The following is a 19,147-nucleotide window of genomic DNA, read 5'->3' as shown; positions in this document are numbered from 1 at the left end:
GAGGTAGGAGTAGGCAAATAAATTTGGATTAATAGATATATTCAATGAATCAACAAAAATGATGGAGCATTTTGATTAAAAATACCTCAAGAAGTATAAAATATTATAGAAATTAGGGGACATACTAGATATATTTGTAAACAAGATTTTAGCTTGTTGAGTAGGACTTTTTCTGTTGCTTATAATTGAAAAGAAGAGCTAAGTAATACCCTTCGTATGAAAACCTCCAAAGAGATGCCAAAAATTGGGGTCAGTCACTGCCCTCCACCAAGGGTAGGCACACTGTGAGGTAAAATAACCTGCTGTCCTAACAAAAACCAGCACTCAACTCCTCATATGTATAAGGAGAAAACTAGGGAGAAGAGTGGTAAAAGCCAGTAACCCCTGAAGATCACAGACCTCAGAGGAAAAGGTTTCTCCTCTTCCCAAGGGAAGAAGAGAGATTATTCTCTTCTCTTCCTGAAGCCAAATTATGACTGCCCATTGGGAGAATCATGTGTAAAGAATGTTCTCTTTACATTCTGGAGAGCACTAGAATGGTCATTTTGACAGGCCAGTCTGCAAGAAGCAAGAGAGGTCCACCTGGAGCTGCTATGGCAGAGCCCTGTTGTGAAAGTCTTCTTGGGGAAGTTAAGCATTTGCCATCTGATGTTTAAGCACCACCTGTGAACCAAAGACAGCTGCTCACTTCTAGTCTTCACATTTTTGAAGAGGAGGAGCTCACTGCATTAGCTCACATTAACAGGGAAGTAAGGGACTGGAGTTTGTTCCTGAGAGGGAATACATAGCCCCCTCTATCCCATGCTGGTGTTCTGTGGCTCTTGGAGGGTTCAGAAGATGATGTCAGTGGTTACCTTGATTATATTTGAAGCAGCACAGAGGAAAGGAAAGGGGCAGGATAGCTGCTCAGTGAGGCAAGGGAGGCTGGAGCAGAACCAGTGTCAAAGCCCAAAGTGGACATGGTTACTTTTCCCTGAGGAATTCCTCAGTGATTGGGAGGCTCGGATAAAGCTGAACACCATCCAAAGATAACCAAGCACATCATCAGCAAAGAACTCTCAATAACAGAATCTTAGCAGTAGACACAACTGGATTGAACCAGAGAAAGACCTGGGACGCTTTCCCACACCAACACATAGCTGATTATGTAAAATCTCTACTACCCTATCTCCTCTGTCTGACCCCAAGCTAGAAGAAATAAGCACTGAGGAGGAGGGGCCAGACCTCCTTCCAACTTCTCTACTCCAAGCAGCCAGCGTCATAGTTTATGCTTGCGTTAAGGGGAAAAGGAGGTGATCGTATTTATATCAGATTCACTATTGAAGTTTTACACTAGACAAAGGTTTAAAATTAGACTATAATTAATAGAAAATGATCGTATGTACCAAGATTTCTTTAAGGAATATGAAAAGGAGATTTGGCACATCATGGATAGAAGCTTTTATTGGAATAAAGATTAACCTATGGTGCATTTATGCACCTATTGAGATACATTATACAATCCAGCAAACTATGAGACATAATAATACAAACTACACAGGAGCTAATAAGGAGTCAAAGTGCACTAATCTAAAATCATAATCTCATGGGGTTTTATGTTATTTAAAAGTAAAGTTTCCTCCAGCTCCTCAGTTTTGATAAAGTATCGATATTGTCAATTGCCTCTTTGGTGTAACAAAGTAAATTAATCTTCCCTCAATCAGCAATGCATAATCCTAACTCTCCAGGCCTTTGTCAAGGATATGAATTCAGAATCTCCTTTTCTGTTCTTATAAAGGTCTTCTGAGAGAAGTGATATTTAGGAATGTTCATCTAAGGAACATAGTATCCCTAGTTAAGGTAATTCAAGTTCTACCTTTGGATCAAGCTAGACCAAAAAGTTTTTTCTTTTCTATAATGAGAATTGTCTAAGTTTCTGTTGTTATCCTTACTGCCAGGAAGTTCAAAGCCAAATTGTCAGCTCTATCAAAGCAAGTATAAACAATATAGAGAGATAGTATATTTGCATTTGTAGTTTTTCTTGAATTTGATCCTTATTTTATCAATATATTTATACATCTTGGGGTGTCTATTTGTAAAGAGGTAGAGTGTAGATAAATACATTTAATTCATATCTCAGGAAAAGTCTGTTCAGAAGACTGAAAGGTGATCCCTCAACATGAAATTCATAAATCTTTTTTTTATGCTATCAAATACAAGGAATACATTTATTTATTTGATAAAGAAAACATGAGAAAAGTGGGTTGGAATGGGCTCAGACTTATTCTCAACTCACCACTGGAGTCTTGGTGTCTGTGCCAACAGTTCAGGAATCAGCAGGCTACCTGGAGATGGTTTATAACAAGAAGTACAAAACCCAAGGCTCTTCTCCAACACCCCTCTGGTCAGTGGAGAAAGCCTGCAGTGAGGCAAGAGGGGAAGTTGTGCCATTCTTCTCACCTCTCTATCACCATTTCATCTTCTGCTTGCTAACCTTGATGTAACTTGAGAGCTGTCCTCGCTTTGGCTGTGCAGTCCAGAAGCCAGAACTTCGTCTAGGAAGCTTTTCGTGTTATGCACAGTGGTTCCCCCCAGGACAATCCTCACTCCAGGAGTGGTACGGTTCAGGTTATAAACTGTTAGAGCCTCTTCATAGGTGGCTCCTCCAATTATAAACACAATGATATCCTGATGTCTGTCTCTGAGTGTGCTGGGGCCTAGATAAGGATACAGGTTTTCCTTAAGCTTTCCTTTGATGAGATGGTCCAGGTTCTCATGTAAGAAAGGCTGATGCTGAGCATATACATTTTCTACTCCCTTCAATCCTTTGAGGAAATGTTTGGTAATAGCCACAGTGTCTTTGGGGCTGAAGAGGTCACTTCCTCTGACCCGTTTACCACCATATTCAACAACTGTAGACACAAGCTTTCGATACCTCTCAGAAACACCTTTATTCCTAAGGTCCATCATAATCCTGGTAGGCTATTGCTGCTGTGTTGCTCATAATGTAGAGGATAAAGCATCACCAGGCTGCACGCATCAAACTCTGTCACTTTGGGGTTCTGCAGGAGCCTCTTTACATTCTGGAGAGCACTAGAATGGTCATTTTGACAGGCCAGTTCTTGCTCAACCTCCAAAACCTCCAGCAGATTCCACTCACTGACCAACCGAGACAGCTCTCCAACCACTGTCATGTGCTTTGATACAGTCCCAGACATCTTCTTGAATTGTGGGTAATTCTCAACAAAGGCCTTCAGGTCTGCTATTAATTCTAGTTTTTGCTGTTCTTTTGGTTTCTTCTTCTGAAAGACTTCCATGAGATTCTTTATGTTGCTACCAATCTCAGCAAAGTTCAGGTACATATTGTTAGTGTAGAATTCATCATTTTCAGCAGATAGGACCACCTCTCTCATGTCTTTACTGATCCCTGGCACTCTGGAAAGATCAATCGATTGTTGTTTATGCCCAGTAGTTCATGGACCATGGCCTGATATGTCCACTGGTTTAGCAATGGGGTGATGGCATCATCGCAACGATCTAAAATAAGTAGCAAGGGAGGAACCTCAGTCCGCCGGAATTCAAACAGTTCATATTCTTTAGTTATCACTTGCCTAACTCATTCTGCAAGTCTCTTTGCTGCCTCTGATGAAAGCTGGTAACGAATCATGGGACATTTCTTCAGAGATAAAAGGAGAGCTGTCAGTCCTTGAGTTGCTCTGGATAGTTGGACTGGATCCCAATTTCGACCCTGGCAGCAAACCAGTATATTGAGGGAAAACAAATGTGGATTCACAGCAATGTAATCACCATAAAATTCCTGAACCTCAGCCACAACTTCCTGTTCATCAGGTTCAGCTAATGACTTCACATCACTCTTGCTGATCACATTACTGAAATAAATAAAATATATACTGTATTTGGGTCTTCAGAGCTCCTGAATCAGATAATCCACATTCTCCTGCTAGTGTGGGATGGTCTCCTGCAGAGGCAGAGGGTGGCTGTGGCTCACCATGGGGGCAAGGACACTGGCAGCCTGATAAATCTTAAAAATGTTTTTTAAAGACTAATTAAAAAAAAGTTTTAAAATTAAAATGGGTCCAAAAATGTTATCCTCATTCACTCACTAGTTTAACGACATTAACTAGTCTATACTGTATATCCCAATACATTAAACAATAAAGATTGTTTTAGCATTGTTATTGTCTTTTAATTGTAAAAACCATATCTCTGGTTTTTGCTATATGTATCACTATGTATTGTAAAGCTTAGCAGATCCTCATGTCAATGGCCAGGAAAACTATCCCTAGCATAGGAGATAGTTATAGCAGGTGCGAAACATCTTATAGAGGACTTTGTTTTTCATTTCATAAAACTTTATTTGATTAAAAATTTGCCTTTTCTGTGTACACTGGAATGCTTTATTCCCTATGCATTTTACAGAGTTACAATCTCTCATTTTAAATATTACCCCAAAAGTAATTTCAGAAAAAAAAAGGTTTTTTGAAACTAAACTTGACTTTTAAAAAACCATATGGACAAACAACTCTCAAACAAAATTGGATTAATAATATTTCTTGCCTGCTTAACTACATGACAGATTTCTTGTCCCAGTCCCCTTTCTCAAAAAAAACATCATGTGGAAACTAAGCTAGAGAAAAGATTCTTCCCAAGGCAGTTAAGGGAAAGGGAAGGGCCAGAAATTTCTTCGGCAAACAAGTATATGCATAGCCATTTGTGTGTAACTGTTTTGCTTCAAGTACAGTACACTCTTTGGAGGGAAGGCGAGATGTTGTTCAGAGTGGGAGTGGTACTCTCCAACCAGCTGAAGTGCAGGAAGTTATCTACAGCCTCTTCCCCATGCTTGTGGTTGCATCCTGGAATCAACTCTGCCAACCCTATGAGTGCAATACCAGGTTAAAAGCCAATGCTAGTTTGGCTGAGATGGTCTCTTCCACTGCAAAACAATGGATAAGATGGGACTGAGAAACAACCACTACATGATGACATTCAATAAAAAAGGTTTAGGGGAGATAAAAAAAGGATTTCAGAGACAGGGACAGATAGGCTGGTGAAAAACAAATCACATTTTTGCTAAGAAAATTAGATAAAGGAGAGTGACAGAATGGTGATAGCTTGTTCTTCAGAGGAGCTCTGCATGATCTCTTTTTGCTGAAATAGAGGCCAAAGGTTAATTAATTATATTAATGCTCTTTGTTTTCTCAGCTTAAACAAACTAAGGTGCATGGGTACCTTCAAAACAATACATGATAGGAGGAAATGGATCCACAAATGACAAAATAGCTATGTTTACTCTGATAACTAGCTCATTCACTAGTTTAACATTGGTCTGTTTGTTATGTACAACCCAATAAACTGGCCAATGAAAGGATCGCTTTAGCATTACAGAGACATAATCTAGGTATAACTTTGAGGGTTTCCGTAAATTAATCAGATTACTATCCTTAAGCATCCATGCATTGATATTATCAGGCATAAAAGAACTTGGTTCAAGCCAGGGGACTTGAACCACCCATGACTAGCCACACTGGCACTATACCTCTTTAGCATACTCATCCTTGTGGCCATCAGATGCTTCATTGCTATGACATTGCTAAATATGTAAAGAACTATGGAATAGTTTGTTGGCTGGTAAAAATGCCTGTGGTCTAGTTGCTATTTTACTAGTTATGCAATGTGACATATCTACTGTGGGTTTCTAAGAGACTTGAATCCACAAATATATTCCTCCTGACTCTGCTTCTACATTGCACAGAAGGACACAGGTAAGACAGATTGTCGTATCTCAGAAACAAAGAGGTGGATAACTCTGAATACATTTTCTTCACACCATAGCTTAGGGCAAAGGATTGCAGAATAAAATTTATGATTTCAGAAAAACAGTATAAAGAAAATAAATATTTGAATGAAAGAGAAATTTTTGCTCTAAGATACTATTTTTCCCTCTTAGAGATCAATTAATTTAAAACTGATTGGCTTTGTTTTGGTACCCCATAACTCTAAGAATGACTTTTTTTAAATTTTGTTTTATTTATTTTTTTATACAGCAGGTTCTTATTAGTCATCAATTTTATACACATCAGTGTATGCTTGTCAATCCCAATCGCCCAATTCAGCACCACCATCCCCACCCCCCCATGGCTTTCCCCCCTTGGTGTCCATACATTTGTTCTCTACATCTGTGTCTCAACCTCTGCCCTGAAAACTGGTTCATTTGTACCATTTTTCTAGGTTCCACATACATGCGTTAATATATGATATTTGTTTTTCTCTTTCTGACTTACTTCACTCTGTATGACAGTCTCTAGATCCATTCATTTCTCAAAAAATGACTCAATTTCATTCATTTTTATGGCTGAGTAATATTCCATTGTATATATGTACCACATCTTCTTTATCCATTCATCTGTCGATGGGCATTTAGGTTGCTTCCATGACCTGGTTATTGTAAACAGTGCTGCAATGAACATTGGGGTGCATGTGTCTTTTAGAATTATGGTTTTCTCTGGATATATGCCCAGTAGTGGGATTACTGGATTATATGGTAATTCTATTTTTAGTTTTTTAAGGAACCTCCATACTGTTCTCCATAGTGGCTGTATCAATTTACATTCCCACCAACAGTGCAAGAGGGTTCCCTTTTCTCCACACCCTCTCCAGCATTTGTTGTTTGCAGATTTTCTGATGATGCCCATTCCAACTGGTGTGAGGTGATACCTCATTGTAGGTTTGATTTGCATGTCTCTGATAATTAGTGATGTTGAGCAGCTTTTCATGTGTTTCTTGGCCATCTGTATGTCTTCTTTGGAGAAATGTCTATTTAGGTCTTCTGCCCATTTTTGGATTGGGTTGTTTGTTTCTTTAATATTGAGCTCCATGAGCTGTTTATATATTTTGGAGATTAATCCTTTGTCTGTTGATTCATTTGCAAATATTTTCTCCCATTCTGAGGGTTGTCTTTTCGTCTTGTTTATGGTTTCCTTTGCTGTGCAAAAGCTTTGAAGTTTCATTAGGTCCCATTTGTTTATTTTTGTTTTTATTTCCATTACTCTAGGAGGTGGATGAAAAAAGATCTTGCTGTGATTTATGTCAAAGAGTGTTCTTCCTATGTTTTCCTCTAAGAGTTTTATAGTGTCCGGTCTTACATTTAGGTCTTGAGTCCATTATGAGTTTATTTTTGTGTATGGTGTTAGGGAGTGTTCTAATTTCTAAGAATGACTATTAAAGAAATACCTTCAGTGCATGAAAGGCTCCATTCAGTGGATAATTTTGTATAATGTTTCATTCCTCCTTCTTTCCCTGTTATTCTTCAAATTTCTATTAAAAGGTAAGTAATATCATGAAATTTGATGATACGCACCGTTAATGCTCTTTGTGTAGGGTGAATGAAGGCCTTTTATATAGGAAGGAAATCGTTATGGTTATATTTTGACCGACATCCACTCATCCTCTATTTACGTATCCTTAGTCTCTGGTTTTCTATAATTTCTAGCTTATATTCATAGGGTTTTAAAAAAATTCATGAAAGCCGTCTCATTTTTTTTTTCATTTACATGTTCAGGTATACATAAACTTAAGTAACTAGACCATATGAAGGATTTATTTGAGTTTGGAGTCTGGATTTTGGTAAAGAGAAAGAGTCATGGGGTTCTGTTAAAATGAGTCTGACAAGTTTTGGCCCAAAGTCACTCTGAGGGAGAATATGTCTTCCTTTGAAAGCAAGAGTATAATCAATATTTTCATAAAATATTAATATGAAGTAGAATATAGTATGTCAAGCCAGTATTAACATTTCATTAATGAGGATTTCATTTTTTAAAGGCTATATAACAAGAACAGATTAATCTCATAACCTGAAAGTTTTTACTTCATTATTGTTTCTTTATTTCTGGCTAAATTGTACTTTCAAGTGAGTAGACAGAAACATGATACTATATATTAAGTAACTTCAAGTAAATATCCATGCTATTCTTCAGTGTTAAGTGATCTCTTGGCTAATAAAAAGGGTAGATGTGATGCTCTCTCTAGTCCTAAGTACAGTGTGCCCCAACGTAGAGGTTTCTTGAGTTACTGTTAGAGAATGATTCCAATTCTTGGCAGCCTAATCCCACACTTCAGTATGGATCCCAACTTCTACATCTGTTCAGATGAGCCATTGGCTAAATGGCTGTGTAGTAGTATTCAACAATATTTATTTGTCTTCTTTATGGTGATTTTTAGGACTGGTCATACATACCCCCTTCCTCCTTCATCCCCTCTCTCTTTTCCATGCATATTTTTGAGAGCCCATATGTCTTAGGAATAAAGTTACTGTCTGTTAAGAATTCACAGTCTACTGGGGTTGAGATAAAAATAAAAAATTCTAGTACAATATGGTAAGTGTTATGATACCATGAGGACACAGAAGAGAAACACCTTATCTAGTTTATGGGGATTAGGGGAGGCAATTTAAAGATTATACCTGACACAAATACACAGATATTTGCGTATACATGTGTTGGCACACATTTTTAAAAACTAGGTTATTATCATTTCAGAAATAAGGTAGTAATGCCTCAGTGTTGGCTGATATGCCTGTCTCCACCATAGTAAAAGAAACACGCTGTCTTAACTGGGGGTTAATATTTGCAAACTACTTGACTTTTCTAGTAGAACGGTGGCACATAATTTTGAGATATTAATGCTTTTCTAATCTCCGCTGACTTAATCAACAGCTGACTTATAGTAAATACCAAAGTAAAACTTTTATAATATGCATGGTAGGGTGGAAAGCATGTCAGATTAGTTTTAAAAAAAATAGGTGTTAGTCCTATATAGAGGCATTAACTATGTGATTTTGACCAATTTAACTTAATTAAACCTCAGTTTCTTCATTGGAAACATGAAGAAGCTTAGCAAGATGATTTAAAAAAAGTTTTCTTCTAGAGTTAAACATCTGACTTTTATTGAAAAAATCTGGTTTATATTAACATTTTGAAATCATTATAATCAGAAGACAATAGATTTTAAGTTCCCACTCCTAGGAAGTGCTTGTATTATTGATGTTCTCTCCCTCCCTATAAAATTTGACTTCATCTTACTAGTCACACAGTTCCCATCATACTAGCCAAGACTTGTCAGACTGGTTCTAGTTAGATCATCAGTGACTTCTTTCTTCACCTCAGTCTAGCCTACAAAGTTGCTGATAGAGCCTGGATACACACACTTGATGGCAGACCTCGGTCTCCACAGGACCAATCCTTGCTGGTCAGCAATGTATCGGTGAGTTTTCTTCTCTTTTCCTTTGTCTTAAGTTAACTTGCTTAAAGTGGCATGAACCACACCAAGGAATGTGTAGATCTCCAATTTATTATTTGCTTAATGTGGAAAAATACTTTTGATATTTAACATAAAATTATGTCAAGAAATAGGTTTCTCTTCTTTCCATACTAGTGTTCCCTGTCCTCTTGTGACCCATCCCAAATGTTTATGTACTTTCAGAAGAGCTCAACAAAAGATAAAGGCACATGGTGTTTAACAACTGTCTTTTAGTTTGTTTTGTTTTGAGAAAAATAGAATGTGTTTTTAGCTTGGGTTTTATTTGTCCCAAGTTTATTATATTATATTATATTATATATTATATTTAATACTCAAAATTATACATGAGAAAAAAATCTAAAACCATGAAGATCAAACTTACACTTCTTTCTGTAAGTAAATAGTATAAACTAAAAAAAAAATATGTTTTAAAAGAACAAGAAACAGTTTAAGAAGACAATGTGATTAAATTATTATAGTTGGATTTTTAAAATAAATCCAGTGATGTACCTGGTCACAATCAACTTCTCTAATAGAGAAGTCATAATTATTCTGAGGTTGTTTTCTTTAAAAGTTAGAAACTAAACAGTAACAAGATTTCAGTGTACCAGTTTGGGCTCTGAAAATAATTTTATCTTCATGTTAAAAATTCATTTTCTCTGATTGAGATATTGGCATGCTCTTTTTTGTTAATTTCTGTTTTGAGAAGAAAACAGTTTGAAAAGTATAAAGCTTCTAATGGAATCTTAATAGTGAAAAACACTCAGGCTCTGTAGTTGATAGGAAGAAAGTTCTACATAGTCCTCATGAGAAATTTAATACTCTCTATATTTGTTGATGAATCAACTAAGAGCTACAGACATCACAAATTAAATCAGACTTTTCAAGGCTTCCTGCCTTCTGCAAGTGCTTCTCTATAATCCATGATGGTTTTGTGTCCTAGCCTTTTTACCTGGATTATCTTTAAGAATATTACTATAGAAAACAGTGCTTTTATTTAAACATATAATTTCTATCAAACTCAAGATTCTAAACTGATTTCAGGCTTTGTCTATGCTAAATCTGAGTGAGTCTGGAGTTTGTGTAGGGGAATTATAATTTGGAGGTATTGGAACGAATTTTCCTGAGTATAGTCTCTAATTTGAAGCAAAGATGTTTTCAGTCTTGCTTCAGAGTAGATGGAAGATACCTCTCAAGGAAAAACAAACAAACAAAAAACTCCTTCCTGATCTAAAACTTGTATACAAAGTGGAGCATATCGATGTTTGAGTCAGCCTAGGAGATGTTCAGAGAATGGGCTAGAGTGAAAAGGGATTAAATTTATTAGCACATTTGCTGGAATAAGTGTACCAACAAGAATGCTTTGAAAAAAGAGGTATATTGAGATACTTGGCAATTTCTTTTTAAGGCCATTTGCTCATAACTGGGAAGGCATATCAGAAACAGGTGGAGAGTTTTATCAAATGGTATGTTCCTTCCTCTTTGACCAAATTTTTGATAGCCCCTTCCTCACTCCACCTGTTCTAAATGAAAACCACTATGTTAGAATTTAAAGGTTAGAAGAAAGTTAGACCAGGTAAACATTATTCTTCAGATGCTATCATTTTTTCCAAACTCTGATTTTATACTATCCTTTGAATATGAAGAAATCAACACATTAATTTTATAAAAACACATACAACAGAAGGTTATACAAACACATAAAAACACATTAATCAACACATTAATTTTATAAAAACACATACAACAGAAGGTTATACAACAGAAGGTTATACAAACACATAAAAACACATACAACAGAAGGTTAAAGAAGACTTTTTCAGGTATAAGTTTATAGGGAAGAGATTTGAGAAGAGAAGAATATATTTATTCTTCTTGAGAAGAGAAGAATATATTTATTAAATATATTTATTATTGATAGGAATGTCTGCCAACTGTATTCACCAGCAACCACTGACAACCAGCAGACCAAATTTGTAGACATTAATATCTACACATGTTTAGATAGATGAAGGTAAACTGAGTAATATTCAAATGAAACAAAATGGACAACTTTAATTTTTACTTCATAGGGTAAGCATTATCTCTCAACATGTGACCCATGGACCCCCTCCATTAGATTCACTGGGTACTTATTAAAAACAGAAAAGTCCAGTTCCCATCCAAGAAATTCCCGTGAATCTCTGGTTGAGGCATGGGAATTGTACTAAAAGTTACACAAGGTAATTCTTATTTACTGTACAGTTTGAGAAGAACTGATACAGTACAAAGCCATAAAAAAAATGAACTTGTAAGATAGAAAGAAATTAAAGTGGAAATGAAATAGGTCAGTTTTTGAAGTGGTAACTCTTTGTTTTATTTAAACTGGTATAATTATACCTCAATGGGAGGTGTTCTCTCGCAGTTTACCTTTTCCTCCAAGGGAGAAGAGTAGTCATTTATGCAACATAGTGATGATTAAGGAAAAGAGGATAATTTCAGAATGTCTGGAAAACTGAAGGGAGGATACAGACATAATTTGGGTAGTTTGTGTCAGACAGGGAGGGTGGTCTTATTTGGATTAAGAATCTATTTGTTTACAGGCAAAAATCTCAATGTAAAATTAATCTATTGTAGCAACCTCTTCCTTTTTGCCCTGAAATTAGTCAATAGATAATGATACTGAAGGGTCCCTCTACTGAGGTGCAGGTCCAGAGTTGCTTTATGATAGTGTTCCAAGCGTTTAATGCTGTGCCTCACTTCTCCTTCAGCTAAGATCAGTCCTGGTCCATGTAACAACTTTTAATGAGTTCTCATTGTGTACTAAGTTCTGTATGGAAGAAAACTTTGTTGAGCACCTATTATGTATTGCACATTTTGTAAAATGTTATCTGATTGAATTTTGGCAATACTTTGAGAAACCATTATTGTTATCTCTCCTTAAAAAGATGAAATAACTGCAGCTCAGATTGTCCAGGGTTAGTAAGTGTTGGATCTAGAACCTGACCTTGGCATTTCTGGCTTTAAAGTCTATGTTCTTTCTACTGTAACACACTGTCTTATCATGTGTGGGAAGCTAAAAGAAGAGTCTTTGGAAAGTTTGCCCTCTAACAGAGAAATGGAAAACGTGCACACATGCATATACACACACAGAGAAAATGTGTATGTATGTGTAGGCATACATGTTTATATAATGTATAGGCAAAGAAACAGGTCAATACAGGTTAATATGAAAGAATGCACATATGTGCTGACGGAGGAAGGGTGGTGGTATACTTTTACTTTCATTGACAGGTCTTTACAAATGTTTTGAAGAATGCACAGACTACCGTTATATAATTTTCTTAAAACGGTCTCTGTATTTAAACAAGATAAGAACATGACCTAACTTTTCCGCACTATCTCAAAGGTGATCAGTGACTGAGAGTACAGCACTTCAATTATATCATCACTGTTTTCTAAAAAAGATTGCAACATTTGCTATTGTGTGAAAATCAAGTTCATCTTAGTGCAGCATTTTATGGAAGGAATTCATCAGTCTGTAATAATTATAACTGTCTAGTGAACCTTTGTTATTTTTTCATTATTGTCTGCTTTCCTCCAAAAATATAATTGCTTCAATATAATAAGGGAATAAATAGAAACATTCAAGAAAAAAAGCAACATCATGTGCTTCCTTGTCAGCACTGAGATTTATAATTATGCCTGATGCTTTTGTGCCTGAGGATGGGGCTATTGGGCAGTTGTGGAGCAAGTCTTCTAACATGGTCGGTGGTGAAATGAGTGCTCTGTCTGCGTTTCATGGCTTTATCAGGGTTAGATTTTAGAGGAACTCCACTAAGTACGTCTCAAAGCACACTCCTTTGGACATATTCTCATCAAAGATGGTGGATAAGAATTGTGGAGAATGTTCTCACGGTTTCAAGCATAATTTGATAGGTTTGAAATGAGTGGATTAGAGGGTAGGAAAGTTTTAAGAGGTTGAGGAAAAGAAAATACGCTGCAGACATACCAGGTCATGCCAGAACCTGCAAGCCGAACCTTCTCCCAGGTACATATATGGCCTGCATGGTTGAGCAATTTCTGAGAATTTTACAATAGTAATTCTGAGATGATAGAACTAAGTTTAGGGGAATCCAAAGTATCAGTCACCATTAAATTCTATCTTGCAGTCTTTCAACCTTTTATCTGAAGATGTCAGATGATGTCTTTTTTTTGAAGCTGCAAAAGCAAATACAGAAGGATTTAGCACTCTGTTTAAAGTTGAGCTATGATTCAGTGCAGAACAAATAATAATTGCTATCATTTGTTTCACATGTACTGTGTACCAACTACTGTTCTAAAATAGTATGCACATTTAATCTTTATAACGAACAATGGTTATATTATTATACCCATTTCACAGATGAGGAAACTGAGGCTCAGACAGTATTTGCCTAGAGGTGATAATGACAGAACTGGGAATTAACCCTGGTCTATCTGACTCCAACCCATGCTCTTAATCACAATGCTATACCATCCCCACAATTCCTCTTTTATCTACCTAGGTGATGCTACTGCTATGCTGACTTAACTGTTTTACTGTGTTAAAAGATATAAAAGTTATATTTACAAGGAACAATGTTATTGTTCAATGAATAATCTTCTAAGTAGACCTCTGAGGATTGTAGACAGGAAGCATCTCTGTGTTCTATAAATTAAGGGATACCACAGTCAAAGATCAGGTAGTTTGCATGTGGTCACAGGAATGGGTGAGTCAGTCAATACTAAAGCTTGAATCTGTCCTCCCAGTTCACCTGTGTACCGAGTCCAATGTTGTCAAGTAGAAGAGTTAAACCAACACAGGTGTCTACCTGACCCAGGAAATATTGTTATTGTTATTACTATTACCATTTGAATTTGTATAGAATTATACGGACTTTTAAAAATTGGTTATTGCACATTAAAAGCTTAGCAGGTCACAGCAAAATTCAGAGAGGGTACATATAGTAGGATATATATGTATATACACATATATATGTTCTTTACACATAATTCCAACATATATTCTTATTTGATACCTATCAACAACTGTGAGGCAGACAATTTTAATATTATCATGATTTTACAGATAGGAAAACCAAAGGTTAGGAAGACTGAGATTTCCAAATCTCTGAGTAAGTGATTGGTAGAACTGGAGTTTGCCATACATTTCTAACTATGGTCCTGAACTTTCTAATACTCTCTGCTGCCTCCACTACATCATGATCCCTGGAATCACAAGTGTTCCCCTTGGTTAAGCAGGGATAACTTTCCTTTCTCTTTAAACAATTAGCTTAACCCTTGTGTCTCAACTTTCCTAGTCCAGGAAATACCAAAGATAATAAATAATACATCTAAAATATTTCAAACCAATCTTTCAAACCTTACAGTACATTCAAGTTGTAATTAAGCACTTGGATATATATTACTGGATTCAACAGCAAAGCTAGATTTGGGATTCCTTTTTTTTTTAACATCTTTATTGGAGTATAATTGCTTTACAATGGTGTGTTAGTTTCTGCTTTATAACAAAGTGAATCAGTTATACATATACATATGTTCCCATATCTCTTCCCTCTTGCATCTCCCTCCCTCCCACCCTCCCTATCCCACCCCTCTAGGTGGTCACAAACCACCGAGCAGATCTCCCTATGCTATGCGGCTGCTTCCCACTAGCTAGCTATTTTACGCTTGGTAGTGTATATATGTCCATGCCACTCTCTCACTTTGTCACAGCTTACCCTTCCCCCTCCCCATATCCTCACGTCCATTCTCTAGTAGGTCTGTGTCTTTATTCCCATCTTACCCCTAGGTTCTTCATGACCTTTTTTTTTTCTTAGATTACATATATATGTGTTAGCATATGGTATTTGTTTTTCTCTTTCTGACTTACTTCACTCTGTATGACAGACTCTAGGTCCATCCACCTCACTACAAATAACTCAATTTCGTTTCTTTTTATGGCTGAGTAATATTCCATTGTATCATCTCACACTGGTGAGAATGGCCATCATCAAAAAATCTAGAAACAATAAATGCTGGAGAGGATGTGGAGAAAAGGGAACACTCTTGCACTGTTGGTGGGAATGTAAATAGATACAGCCACTATGGAGAACAGTATGGAGCTTCCTTAAAAAACTAAAAATAGAATTACCATATGACCCAGCAATCCCACTACTGGACATATACCCTGAGAAAACCATAATTCAAAAAGAGTCATGTACCAAAATGTTCATTGCAGCTCTATTTACAATAGCCAGGACATGGAAGCAACCTAAGTGTCCATCAACAGATGAATGGATAAAGAAGATGTGGCACATATATACAATGGGCTTCTTAAGTAGAGTTCTAAATCCTTGCACAAAACTGTATATGTCATGGCTGACCATTGGCTTGATGTATAGATTCTTAGAGCTAAAAAGGTCCAAAGATGAGTAGTTTTACACATTTTCTTTACCAGTTGAATCCCTTTCACACATAAGGCTAATGCAAGCCCCTGCTGTGTGGAGCAGTGTTGCTCTGGGTGGAGTGGGAATAAGGCTTGGGAGCCTCACCTGTTCCATCTTCTCCTTATCCCCTCAGTCACATGAGGCAATTTGAGGGATTTTTCAACCTGTTTTGAAAACAAATTAATTCCTCATTATGAAGGAGGAATAATGACAAAGCCAACATTTGCTGTGCATGTACTGTGTACTTGGTATAATGCCAATTGCTCCATAAGCGTTATTCCATTTAATCCTTAGAAGAACCCTATAGTTAGGTTCTATCATTATCCCCATTTATGGGAGGGGAAATGTAGACTTAGAGAAGGTGAGTAACTTGCTTGGAGCCATCTAGCTAGTAAGAGGTAGAGCCGGGGCGAAACCCAAGCTGTTTGACGCAAAAGCCCAGACCTATATCCACTAAGCAAGAAAACAGAAGTCATTTGCTTAAAGTCGTAGAACTTTTTACAATGAGATCGTCGATGAAAACTTGGCCTCCTTATTTATTAGCATCAGATTTATTACTTGTATCTCAAAATTGTGCAGCTAGAAAATATTAAGTAAAAATATTTTATTAAGTAAATATATTTCTTGAATGTCTTCTTCTCCCAAAGATAATTACATAAAAAATCACAATTTACCTTGATTGCAACTAATCTGTTTTGCATATTGCAATAGTATCAGCTTAGATATGAGTGACAGGAAGCTTAGGATAAAGTGGCTTACATAAAATGTCATTTTATTTCAGTTTAATGTAAAACAAGTCTGGAGATAGTCAGGTAGGGGCTGATAGGGAGGTTTACCAAGTAATTAGGAATCTACTGCCGTGCTGTCCTATCAACATGAACATATATCCTCCCAGTCATGGTTTAGTATGGTTGCCAGAGCTCCAACTAGCACATCAGGATTCTACCCACTGGAATAGAGACTCCATTGGTCAGAACTTATATTCACAGGGAGAGTCATGGATAAAGGACGTTATTCTATTTTCCAGGGGGCCATATGCTCAACCAAAAATCAAAGATTCTATTATTAAGGAAAATATTTGGGATAGGCACATATGAGTCTGTAGCACAGACATGCTTAGTTCGAATGATGAGAGGTATATCCTGTTGTGATGAACAGTAGGCAGATGAATATATGGGTCTGAAGTTTAGACAAGTAATCTGTATTTCTAGATTTGGTAGCCATCAGCATTTAGATATGAATTAAAGACATGGACATTAGTGACTGAAAATATTTAGCCCTTTTGGATAAAATAATACTTTTTAAAATAAATTTATTATTTTTGGCTGTGTTGGGTCTTCATTGCTGCTCACGGGCTTTCTCTAGTTGGGGCGAGAGGGGGCTATTCTTCGTTGCAGTGCGCAGGCTTCTCATTGCGGTGACTTCTCTTGTTGCGGAGCACGGGCTCTAGGCGCACGGGCTTCAGTAGATGCGGCACATGGGCTCAGTAGTTGTGGCTCATGGGCTCTAGAGTGCAGGATCAGTAGTTGTGGCGCACGGGCTTAGTTGCTCCGCGGCATGTGGGATCTTCCTGGACCAGGGCTCGAACCCATGTCCCCTGCATTGGCACGCGGATTCTTACCCAGTGCACCACCAGGGAAGCCCTAGATAAAATAATACTTTTATAATTTTATGGTATTTGCACAGTAAATTCTACCTTATTCTAATATGAATCTGAGCATATTTCACTATGTTATTATTAAAATGCCAATATATTAAAGTATAATTAAGTAAATATATTTATATTAAGTAAATATATAATGATCAACTTCACAAATTTGTGTTCCATCCAAAAGTTAAGACTCAATACTTCCATTATATTATAGGTCAACAACTGAGGCAGGAAATTCATTAGTCAAGAAATCCCTCTTTTGGAAGAATAATGCAAACACTAACAAGAGTCAATACATTTCCAGTTGTCTCTCATTGCTAAATTAATTCAGAGAGGGTTTTATTATATACAGAAATTTCTAGATTATCTGAGGGATTCTTTGTGTATGGCTTACAGTACTTGCCAGGGAAACAGCAGCCAGAAGGACACCACACAGTCTAGCACATGTTGCAGCTGGCACACTCCAATTTTAAGGCCCATCAGTGGCTTGCACAAAATGCAGTTTTACAAGTCTAGAAATTTTAAAACTGGCTTAGAATGCAAGTAGTCAAGAAACTTAATGACTTCCTCATATGAAACTTGGATTATTTCAAATGACTTGCAGGCTCTTAATTTGACCATTTCAAATGATCTGGCATGTAGCCATCAGAAAAATAACATGTGAAAAATTATGTTAAAGTTGATTGTTTAAAAAATGCTAAATTTTAATTATAATAATGTTGAGCATTTTTAGGTTATTTGAGGCATGGAAGGCGAGCTTTGGTGGAAACTAAAGAGCAGCTAGATCAATTAAAATTCTCATTGTTTTCTAATAAATGAAGAAAATGAGAGCATACTTCGCATCATTTAAGTTGGGGGTTACAGGATGCTGGAACTTCCGTGATGTTGAATATGCTCTCAGATTTCTCATCTGAGAAACTTAGGACTTAGATGAAAGGACTTAGTCTTTCAATAAAAGTTCTAAGATGGAGACACAGGTCACTGGTCTTCCAGTTCAGAGTTATTTCCACCATATCATGCCAACTTTCATAAGAGGCATCTAGACAAAGTCATGAGAAAGATTTGGTAGAAAGATATCTAATGTTACAAAAAAATTTCTGAAAGGGAGTGCTATACATTAGCAGCTTCAAGAGTGTCTCTAGCTCAGGTTTCTCAACAATTTTTTCTTCTGATACAACAGCCACAACATAGTCACACACTCCCTGTTAATGCTTTTTTTTCCTTCCACATTTTAAAGTGCATACAATTCCCTATGACTAGCTGCAACGGTGTCTCTTGTCAACATTTCTGTGGGAAACTGCTGCTTTTAAAATTGCTTACTCAGATCATTTTGACTTATTATCTTGAACTGCAAAGAGTGTGAAGAAAATAAAGCAAATATGTTAGTGTAATTAAGTGTTAAAGTAGCTCACTTTATAATTCTATAGACCCATACCTAATTACTTAATAATATCTTTAAATTTTTTGCACCCCATCTATCTGTGACTGTAAATTTCTAGACGTCAGGCAGAGTGCCAACCTAAATCTCAGTTTGTAGTTTCCTGTGACACATCATATCTGGCTGGGAACTTAATAAAGAGCTAGATGATAACACAGTGGAGACCAGAGACATTCGTTACAGTTGAATTGTCACTAATAGTTATATAACACACGTGTCCAATAAAAGCCTGATGATACCATATTTGTAATCACAAATTCCTTTTAAAGTAGGTGGGAGGAAACATATTATCACTTGAGTTTTATGGTTAGTTAA

At 36.6% G+C, this 19,147-nt stretch overlaps 1 protein-coding gene and 1 pseudogene across 5 annotated transcripts in view; one reads left to right on the top strand and one right to left on the bottom strand.

The window, feature by feature from the left end:
- Positions 1 to 1,727: 1,727 nt before the first annotated feature.
- Positions 1,728 to 7,436, bottom strand: LOC111168145 (vacuolar protein sorting-associated protein 45-like; annotated as a pseudogene).
- A 1,712-nt stretch (positions 7,437 to 9,148) lies between these two features.
- Positions 9,149 to 19,147, top strand: part of TMPRSS11E (transmembrane serine protease 11E) — a 50,241-nt gene continuing 40,242 nt past the window's right edge. The window contains exon 1 of one of the 5 annotated variants that reach the window (XM_089906066.1): positions 9,149 to 9,258. In XM_089906066.1, the coding sequence (XP_089762192.1) occupies positions 9,206 to 9,258 (53 nt within the window). In that variant the 5' untranslated portion in view covers positions 9,149 to 9,205. The remainder of the gene's footprint in view (positions 9,259 to 19,147) is intronic. The other 4 variants (XM_030760152.2, XM_089906069.1, XM_089906071.1 and 1 more) reach the window with 4 other exon arrangements.

Source organism: Delphinapterus leucas, unplaced genomic scaffold (assembly GCF_059928025.1).
Source record: "Delphinapterus leucas isolate spDelLeu-1000000601 "Yukka" unplaced genomic scaffold, BTC_Dleu_Yukka2 spDelLeu_asBTCV2_sq60, whole genome shotgun sequence".
NCBI lineage: Eukaryota > Metazoa > Chordata > Mammalia > Artiodactyla > Monodontidae > Delphinapterus > Delphinapterus leucas.
The sequence above is the reverse complement of the archived record's forward strand: the minus strand, read 5'-3'. Positions and strand labels throughout refer to the sequence as shown.